At 36.1% G+C, this 11169-nt stretch overlaps 1 protein-coding gene across 1 annotated transcript; it reads left to right on the top strand.

The window, feature by feature from the left end:
* The first annotated feature begins 9623 nt into the window (after positions 1-9623).
* Positions 9624-10595, top strand: LOC122750244 (mitochondrial carrier homolog 2-like). The gene is given in 2 exon segments (XM_043996917.1): positions 9624-9760; positions 9762-10595. Coding segments are annotated over 2 exon segments (918 nt in total). The 3' UTR covers positions 10543-10595.
* The last annotated feature ends 574 nt before the right edge of the window (positions 10596-11169 follow it).

The raw sequence follows: 11169 nt of genomic DNA, 5'->3' as shown, positions 1-11169 counted from the left end.
GTGGATAACTTCACTTACCTTGGCAGTATACTTTATTTTGTTCCCTTTGTAAATGTAGATCGCCATTTATTGTAGTTTATTATTGTTATCATCATCATCATCATCATTACAAACAGATATCCATTGATTTGATTGTGGCAGGATACTTTTCAGCAATGCATACGGAGATAATGAGGTTGATACATACATTGCCAGAGGGTACCACCAACTTTCTTGTCACCCAGGTTTGAAACCTTGGAGTTGTCCTCAATGTCTCATCTCACTCCTTCAATCAACACATCTAACTAGCTGCCAAGTCTTGTCCATCATCCCTCCATAACTTTCTCTACATCTCCATCCACCTGGCCACACCTCTAATTCAGGCCTTCATCACTTTTATAAATTTATTATTCCAGTAACCTCTGGAGACATCATGATAAGGGTAAGCAGTGGGGTCTATCCTCAGAATATGGGAAACAATTCCCATCTGACATTGCTTACTGAATGAACCTGTATTTCTAAGAGTAAGGCACAACAGAAAAAAAAATGGAACAGCATCTACAAAGGCAATAATATAGAAATTGAGGGAAAGGGAAAGGATCCTTGAAATGACTATATCAGCAGTTTTAACCTCAGGGTTTAACCTGGGGGACTTAAAAATGATTTCTTTTAAGAAAAAAAGAATAACTAAGCGGATTGGTTATAATCCAGAAAATAAAATTAAGAATAGACCAAAGAGGAAGAGAATTCATGATGACTATGAGGAGAGAAATATGGAAGGCAGTATGGTACAGCAAGAACTCTGGTTATAGAGTTGAAGTGACTGAAGTGTCTCTGTTTCTTACCAACTCTGTGACCCAGTCACAACCTCACCTTCCTCATCTGTGAAATGAAGGAGTTTTACTGGATGGTCCCTGAGAATCTTCCAAACTATAGCATTATGATCTTAATTTTTTTAAAGAAATATTTTATATGCATCTATCTCTTACACCATTTCCCCCAAACAACAACAGCAACAACAAACTAGAAAAATAAAACTATAATATAAACATGTATAGTTCAACAAACCAAATCCCCATGCTGGCCATACCCCCAAATGTATATCTCTTTGCATTTTAATTCATCTCACTGCTGTATTGATCAAAGTTCTAAAGTCTTTAAAAATATTTTTCTTTATAATGTTGTCATTGTATGAATTATTCTCTTAGTTCTGTTCACTTTACTCTGCCTCAAATTATAAAGGTTTTTCTAAATTCTTTTGAAATTGTCCATTTAATATGGCACAAAAACCTTCCATTATGTTCATATGCTATAATTTGTTTAGCCATTCCAGAGTAAGAGGATATCCCTTTAGTTTCCAGTTTGGGTCTACTATGAAAAGAGCTGGTGAAAATGTTTCTGTGACCATTTTGCTTTCTAGAATGAATGGAAAGCCCCACATGGCTTTACCAATAGCATGGCTTTGTGCAGGTCCTCAATCACTTGTCATTTTTTTTTTTGGTCATCTTTGCTCGTCTGGTGATAGGTAGAAACACAAAGTTACTTTAATATACATTTCACTAATTATTAGTGATTCAGGGTGTTTTTCAATTGATTGATAGCTTGGATTTCTTCTTTTGAAAAGCTCTTGAAGCAATTATCTTCTGGATAATGTAGGATTAATGATTTTATAACAAAGGAAAGGAAAATATTTTGGAAAGGAATTCACTAAAAGACAGTTACTAATATAAGAGGTTGTGAAAGAGGGAAAACATTAAACTAGTAACTTAACTGGGCAGAGAAAGAAAAATGACAAAAGAGGAGAAATAGAAAACCAAGAAAGAGAAATGAACAATTTAAAGAAATTTAAAGAAATGGGATGAAACAGGCAAACCAGGATGGGGGGGCGGAGTTAGGATCTGTGAGAATAGACTGACAAAACTTATTTTAGTTTATTACTTTGTCCTTGAAATTTTTAATTGCAAGGTCAAAGTATTGAGCTAAAATAAGTTTTTTTTAATTAAGCAAAATAATGGAGAAAGATACAACCTAAAAAGAAATAATAAATTTAAATCTGAATGGACTAGACAATCAAATCAAATCAAAATAATAGAATAGATATGAAAGCAAAATCTAATTATCTGTTGCATATGCATTATTTCCCTTCCAACGTATTATGATATAGCTAACTGGTTGCCTCAATGTTCCTCATATAAGACATTCAATCTTCTGTTTCAGTCTTTGTATATGCTGTCCTCTCCTTCACTTCCATTTTCCTTCCTTTCTGTCACAGAATCCCTAGTTTCCTTCAAAGCTCAGCTTAAGTACCCCTTACTACATGAGTCATTCCACAACCTCCTCAGCTACTAATGCTGCTTCCTTGAAATTACCTTGTGTGGCAGACCCTCCTGGATATCCCTTCAATGTGGCATTCACAAGTTTACAAGTTGGATCAAGAAATCACCAGGAAGGTGACTGTCACATGTCATAGATAATACTGTGTCTACACTCCCTAAACTAGAACTTACAAACCCCAATCAGCAAGATTACCCTTAATAACCAGCCAATAGACACAAGTAGTTCAATACAAAGCCATTTATTAAGCATATTAATAATAGCTACAAATCACTCTCTCCATCTCCCTCCCCATAAACCCAGGGTATACTCTCTTCCAAATATATAGTGTCTGTAGAAAGGATGGACAAAATTTAGATGACAATGACAAAAAGGAACACATATAGGAAACAAGTGAATAGATAGGACATTTTATAGTTTCTAATGTTAAATTATCTTCTACTTTTTACCCCTCATCACTATATCTAATTGCCACTTCACTAAAGATGCTACTCATTGCTGATCTCTTCCATTTTCTTTGCTCTGTTATTCTTCTATTTGGTGCCTTCTATCTCCTATCAATTTTCTTATACTTCTAAGCTTTTCCAAGAAAAGAGCTAAACCTTAATCATCATCCCTCGCTAAATTTAAAATCACAGACCATCACTTGCTCAAATAGCAATAACATTGATCACTCAAAGATTAAACAAGTAAACTGAATCTGACTGTGAAAGAAGGTTCAGTTTTTGTATCTCTGTAGTCAAGATCAAAACAGAATCTCGGCAGCAATGACTTCAAATTGTAGCAGTTTTACCAAAGCACAGAGATAGCTTGGCTTTCTTTTTTTTTTTTTTTACAACAAATGCACATGTAAGCTTTGTTTCCCACAGATTTGTACCCTGATGTGACTCTGGGACCCTTGGCTACATCCCAGATTCAGGGTGCTATTTTGATTTATAACTTGTCCAAACCATAACTTAAGCCACCACCAAGACAAACCTCTGTATCAAACCATACAAAAGTAACACAAATTTGAAATTCAAAAAAGGTAAACAACAATTAATTTAAACAGGTAGTAAACATTCTCTACATGCTTACACAAAATGGAGTCCATAGCCAATGATTTCAGGGCAGCGATAAAATAAGATTTTTAATTCCCCTCCTTTCTTAACCTAGCAAAAGAAAGACCCATTAGTTCAAAGTTACTGAACCAGGGTTAAAGCTAAGATTCTATTGCATATGCTTCTTGACTTCCTTTTCCTTCATTTTTAAAGAGACTTCCTGGAGACTCAAGGTTGATTTCATTCTCCAAGAGACCATGGAATAACTCAATTGTTTGGCTTCAATGCATAACCTTTTTGTGTATTTTCTCTTATAATAACAATCATCAATAAGCAGAAACATTTTGACATACAAAGAACAAAAAAGCCAGTGCATGAACTCAAGAGATCTTGTTAATACAATTTTTAAATATATCATTAGAGTAACAAAATTACCTTGTATGTGTTCCATTCTGAACTTTTTTTGTTTTCTGCTGTGTATTTTAAATGTTCATTCTTTCTCTATAACAAGACCAGTTAAGCAAAACAAATTAGCACTATTAGTTATGTATGAAAATGAATGTCTCATACTAGTCCATCATCCCTTTGCCAAGAGAGAAAGCCTTCCTGAATTACACAGTTTCCAGTCTAGCTTGTTTCCTCCCATTTGCTAGCACTCATATCTCTCATGTTAATTGCCTACAGTTCTTTCCATGTCTTCAATGCTTCTCTGCTGCAAGTTCATGTCACCTACTTTCTAAATGTTGCTAAATGCAACTATACCATTATTCCAAGTCTCTTAATAGGTTGTCAATTCCATTGCGTATCATAGTCTTGACAATGGGTGTTCTTTATCCACTTGGTTTTTACTTTATACTTAATTAAGCCAAATTCTTTTGAGGAATTATGGATGTGTTATAAATGGCACTGCAACATTCCAGAGCATGATCTAATTAGCATTGTGCATTCTTCAAATAAAACAAAGCAGAAAGCCTTACTCTCTAGAAGGAATTTCTCTTCAAGTTAGATGCTGTACTAGTTCTCCTCTATGAAGATGGTGAATACCTTAGTGAGCACAATTTCCTAGTATTTTTATATGTTGCCTGATATCAATGATTAGATAGTCAGTAAAAAGTACTGTACCTATTATATATTTTTCAAGTAATGAATAATGTTGACATATACATAATTGATACTTTACAGTAAGGGTGCCTTTAAGGTAGCATTTTGTCCCCCTAGATCCAATTTTTTAAAACAATTTATAAACAAAAAATTCAATAGAAATTTGAATTTTCTGTAGTCATTTGTTTGATGGTGAAGATGTGAACAACTGTAGCATATCATCTATGAAAGCATTTGTATCCCCTTCTAATAAACTCCATGTGATAGGACCACTAATTTTCTGATACATCTTTTCTCCCACCCACAAATACGAAGGCTTTTCCTAAAAAATTGCAAAGCTACCCTGGGACCTGATTGATTCTGGCTTCCCTGAAACAGCTTCCTGGTAATTTAATGATATTAAAAAGTTCTAGCCAACTGGAATCATACTTGATGGATTTCTGAAGACCACTTGAATTGCCATGTCATTCATCACATCCTGCTTGGATGACTAGACACATTTGTATATGGAGGTGAGAGGGGCTGTGGTCAGTGAAGCTAAGTGACACTGGATCCTTATTAGATATCCTTGCTGTTTTAGGGAAAACTAAACCCTCCTTCTATTAACTATTCAGTGACATGAGAGGGCCGACCTCATAGAGTCCCAACATGCAATCCAAAATAAGAGTTCTCATTTTAGAGCCATCTCTCCATCACCTTATCAAGGATGTTCCTGATGTTTGCATTTATTCTCATAAACATTTTTTATAGATGGAAAAGTAGGGATATAGATAGATACCTATTAATATCCCCTAGGTACTAGGTAAGAATAAAAGTAGGTTTCCACCCTGTCTTGATCCTTTCATAACCTCTCTTCCTTTAGATACCTCAAGAATCAATCATTCAATGCCCTTGCATTTTTGCAAATACAGACTTCCTAGTCTACTGTTTTTCTTATTTTTTCTTCAGATCATTTCCACATTGTCTATAAACACTTTGGGGACTGTGATATTAGAGGTCACATATAATGGCTCTACTATCCTTGATGAGAAAAGTAGCTAGTTATACAATTTTTTCACAGATCTTTTACATTTTTTTGGCTGTTGCTCTTTTGGTTTCTTTCTTATATGTCCTTGAAATGACTTTGCTTAATTGTTTGGCTCAACACTCTTTCTTTAACCTGCTTTTACTTCTGATTTCTTGCTCTTTTATGAGGTCACATTATTCATAATGATTCACCATCTTTTGTGTTGTTGTTGTTTGTCCTTCATTCTTGAAGAGGACCATGACATCAGGAGTTGATGTCATAACTTGCAGTGAATTGGATTTAAATGATGCAGGGCTGTGCAGAGTCACCAACCTCATTCTGTCCTCCAGAGACATCTGGGTCCAGTGGCAAGTTATACATCAAGAAGACTGGAGATAGTCCCCGATGTTTGAGGTAATCAGGGTCACATAGCTAGTGAGTGTCAAGTCTTTGAGACTTCATGTGAACTCATGTCCTCCTGACTCCAGGGCCAGTGCTCTATCCACTACAGTGCCACCTAGCTGCCTCATTCTTCTTTGTAAGATTTTACAAATGAGTTTATAATTGAAATTAGTGTTAACCTCTGCTACCATGCCTCTCTGCTTGGCAAGTAGGTCAAGTGTTAGCTGGCTAATGTTTTTTCAAGTTTTTGATCTCATAATTATACCATATGATTTGCATTAGTTAAACTTTTTCATACAATAGCTACAAATGGTGACAATGCATTCTCTTTCATTCCCCCCTTTAGCATCAATCACTTATTTAAGTAATATTGATGGAATTCCTTTAAATGTACACTTTATCTTTTCTTCATTTTTATACTTGTTTGGCATTCATTTTGACCTTTGCTCTAACAAGCTGATGGGCTGAGAGTACAGAGACAGCAGATTAAGGAATGATATTGGTAACAGGGCATTTCCTGTTTGAGAAAATATAATCAATTTCATTTTTTGTTAAATTTTGTTAAATTACTTGGTGCCTGTCCTGACTAGAACTATCAAAATTTTTTTCAAAGAATATTTTCATGATGTGTGTGAGGCTTCTGGATAGTTTATCTCTCTTTGTCCATCATAATCTTTTCCTTCATGTCCCTAAGTATCAATGAACATGATGATATAATTTGGAAGGTCAACTTCAGTTATACAAAGAATTTTTCTACTTCTTTGTAACCTGTAACAGATGTTGGCATATAAGCTGCTATTATTTTCAGTAGTCTTTTTGAAAGGACTTAACATGAACACAGGAATATGAGATGACCAAATGTCCAGTGAAATAATGTTTATTGTTGTCTTTAGACAAATGATAAAAACTAATTCCATTCACTCTTTTATTTGTTATTAAAAGGGGAACCTGGGAGCTATCCATCCATTTAACAATATTTTTTTTTCTATCTTCTAGTTTTGTTTATGTTAAAAATGTTAAAATTTATCCAATTCAGTTCAACTTATACAATGTCTGTATCTTAGAGTACCAAGCCAAAAAATGTCTGTTTCTAAGTACCTTCTCGCCTCTTTTTTTACTACTCTGCAATCATCACTGCTAAAGCAAATGGGGGCTAGTTGCACAGGACCTATGTCCATTTTATATTTTTCCTCCTTTTACTTTGCCACGGCCAGAGTTCATGATCAAATGGCCAGTCTATTTGGTGATGAATATGTATAATTATTTCCATATTTATCTTTGGAACGCAGACTGTCTATTGTTGGCAGAACCTACCAAAGTGTATATTCCATAAGCATAGCCTTTGAGAACCATTGGTCACTTAGGTGACATGATGAGGTATTGAAAAAGTACTTTGTGGGTGTGACAATAATAGATAATGAAAGATGATAAAACATTTACATAGAAGTGATAAACAGTAGCTGCAGAAATGTCTGTGGCTGGTGTATTATGTGGCATTTATAAATATTATGAATAGCATTTTTGATGGAATTTTGAAAATAGCCAAGATTAAATGGAGCCAGGGTCCAAATATGTTGACATTTTATTGCCTAAGTATAGTCTAGATAAACTATAAAATAAACCTTTAACTGTCATATTCTGATAAGCTGATAGCTTCATTTTCACTTCAAACACCCTTTTTACACATCATAAAGAATCAAAGTGGATTTTTTTTTCATCCCAGGGGATGAGGGACAGTAAAAATAATTCTGTACATCAACCGTGCAAGAACACTTCCTTTTGAAAAAAAAAAATGTTAAGTCAACTTTTGACAAATGACTTATACATATTATATTGCATGTGTTTGGGCCACATAACATGAAAATGCAACCAAAAGAAGGAATATCTAATTATATGCATCCAGAGAACTCATTACTACATTCCTGCATTTTTTTAATAAATGTAATCATTGGTTCTTCAGCCTCTATATTCATACTGTTACCTATCCCAGTATCTTTGGAATTATAGTCAGCTGAGGTAATGCATGTAAAGTGCTTTGAAAATGTTAAAGTGCTTTACATGTATCAGTTATTATTATAATATTAGTTTTTCATAGCCTATTACTATTCCACTGCAATTTGACTATATGTGTCATATCCCTTTATATTCCTTTAAGAGGTGGGGGACCTCCATCCAGCATTTTTAGTATTTTTCCTCAAACCACACTCTGAATAAATGACTGAGTTCTGACAGCCTCTAAGGTTCCTTTTTATTCTTTCTGTGCTAGTCCTTCTTGAATTCAATTTATGTTTTGTATCATATTAGACTTACTACACAGCTCTTAGATCACTTCTTTTGAAACCTCATGGGACTTTATGATTGCTGCATGACATTCAACTCAGTGTCCCAAGAAAAATAGCATAAAAGTAAAAAACAACACTAGACACTTGTGGGGCATTTTGTTTAGAGAATAAAATTGAATTCTCACTTGCAGCTTCCCACTCACAATTGAATTTAATCTGTAGCAGCAACATGGTACAATGGACAAAACGCTAGGCCTGGAGTCAGGAAGACTTCTATGCCCTTGGGTAAGTCACTTCACTTCTGGCTGCCTCAGTTTCCTTAACTGTAAAATATTGCTATTAATAGCACCTACCTGCCAGATTTATTGTGTCAAATGAGATATTTGTAAAGTGCTTAGCATAGTGCTTGGCACATAGTTGGCACTAGATAAATGCTAGCTAGCTAGCTAGTAGTAGTAGTAGTAGTAGCAGCAGCAGCAGCAGTTGTCATATTCTTTCTCTTCTCTCTCTCTCTCTCTTTCTTTCTCTCTCTGTATGTGTGTCTCTGTCTCTCTCCCCCTAGTTCTCTCCTATTTTCTCTTTATTCAGTCTTCACTACCTAGATATGAGTATAATACATCAAATGGTATGGTTTTTCTAGATTTAATCTTTTAATTAAGAAAAATCTATTTTCTCTTCTTTCTACATTTATCTTTCCACCCCCTCAATGAAAAAAAAAAAACACTTTGTAACAGTTATGCATATTCAGACAACACAAATTATTCTAGCATTAGATATATCCCAAAATGTCTCAATTGGCATCCTGATTTCATCACCTCTTGGTCAGGAGGTGGTTAGCATTACATGATGCATCCTCTAGAATAGTGATTGGTCACTGTGGTGTTAGTTATAAAGATAAACTTGAAAGAAATAAGAACAAAGAGCATGGTTTTAAGTGAGTTTATCTCCTAGGAGTTCATGATCCAGAAAGCTAGAATTTTCTCTGTACTCCTTACCTTAAAAAGTAAGGAATGATGTTTTTTAAAAAGCTATTTGCTTGTAATCCTATTTAGATTGGTTTCAACTCATTTTGGGGGGGGCAGGGCAATGAGGGTTAAGTGACTTGCCCAGGGTCACACAGCTAGTAAGTGTCAAGTGTCTGAGGCTGCATTTGAACCCAGGTACTCCTGAATCCAAGGCCAGTGCTTTATCCATTGCTCCATCTAGCTGCCCCCTTTCAACTCATTTTTGATAGAAACATGAAAGCAAGACAGCTTCTGGTAAGACTGTATATGGAATTTATAGTGTCAAACATGACATGAAAAGATTATTGATACCTGAACAATTATGTTTGCTTACATGTTCATGTAAGTGATGGCCAGGTGTTATTTTAAGACTTTAAAAGCAAAGTAAAGGATCCGGGACCCGGTTGGTCAGTGGCTTGGTCCCCCAACTTGCTCATTAGTCCCTCTGTCCCTCCATCTGTCCGTAGATGCCATCATGGTGGAGGCGGTCCATCAGGTGCTGCTGGGCTCGGGCCTCACCATCCTCTCGAAGCCACTCATGTACGTGAAAGTGCTCGTACAGGTGGGATATGAGCCTCTCCCTCCAACTAGGGGAAGAAATATTTTTGGACATAGTTTGTCAACTCCCTGGACTCTTTTGTTATGCTCAACATATTATGAATATCGATGGGAAAAGCGGGTTCTTTAAAGGCTTAACTCCCAGACTGTGCTCTGGAGCTATTGGGACTGTGGTCCACAATAAAGTGTTGCAGAGATACCAGGATTGTGACAAGGCTGAGGAGTTAAAACAAGGACTTCCACCTCCTCAACAGAAAGATGGCCCATCCACCTTTGACAGGGTTATCAAGGAGACTACTTGTGAGATGATGGCTTGTTCTGCCACCACCCTTGTTACAAATCCCTTCCATGTGATCCCGCTGAGGTCTATGGTACAGTTCATTGGCAGAGAGAGCAAATACTGCGGACTGTGTGACTCCATAGTAACCATTTACAGAGAGGAGGGCTTCCTAGGATTCTGTGCGGGCCTTATTCCTCACCTCCTGGGGGACATCATTTCCTTGTGGCTCGGTAATTCATTGGCCTGCCTCATCAATACCTATGCACTGGAGAGTGGGGTTTCCACCATGAATGAAATGAAGAGTTATTCCCAGGCTGTTATTGGATTCTTTGCCAGTATGCTGACCTATCCCTTTGTACTTATCTCCAACCTGATGGCTGTCAACAACTGTGGGCTTACTGGTGGATGCCCTCCTTATGCCCCAGTTTATTTTTCCTGGTTAGACTATTGGTACATGCTACAAAAAGAGGGAAACATGAGTCGTGGAAATAGTTTGTTTTTCCGGAAGGTCCCTTTTGGGAAGACTTACTGTTGTGACCTGAGGATGTTAATTTGAAGATGTGGGGCAGGGACAATGACATTTCTGTAGTCCCAAATGCACAGAATTATGGGAGACAATGTTGATTTCTATACAGTGTGGTGTGCTTTTTAAAAATAATCATTTAATCTTGGGAAAATGGGAAAAAATCAAAGTAAAAATATATAGTATAATCACAATGTTACTTGGGTAGGGGAAAATATGTTTTGTCTAAAAGGAAATAGTGAATAAGAAAAATTTTAAGCAAAATTTAATTCACCACATTGCCCTTCTTCAGGCTTGCTAAAACTATAAATCAACTAAATAATCAATCAACTAATTCTTAACTACCTAATGTATGCCAGGCACCATGCTAGATACTAGAGGTACAAGTACACAAAATTAAACAACCCCAGAGGGTGGCTAGGTGGCCCAGTGGATAAAGCACCGGCCTTGGATTCAGGAGTACCTGAGTTCAAATCTGGCCTCAGACACTTGACACTTACTAGCTGTGTGACCCTGGGCAAGTCACTTAACCCCCATTGCCCTGCAAAAAAAAAAAATTAAACAACCCCTACTCCCAAGAAGCCTACATTCCAATGGGGAGGGAGACAAAAGTACATATACACATATATGTATGTATGTATGTATATATATTTATATATA

Source organism: Dromiciops gliroides, chromosome 3 (genome assembly GCF_019393635.1).
Source record: "Dromiciops gliroides isolate mDroGli1 chromosome 3, mDroGli1.pri, whole genome shotgun sequence".
NCBI lineage: Eukaryota > Metazoa > Chordata > Mammalia > Microbiotheria > Microbiotheriidae > Dromiciops > Dromiciops gliroides.
This window is presented reverse-complemented; position numbering and strand designations above follow the sequence as displayed.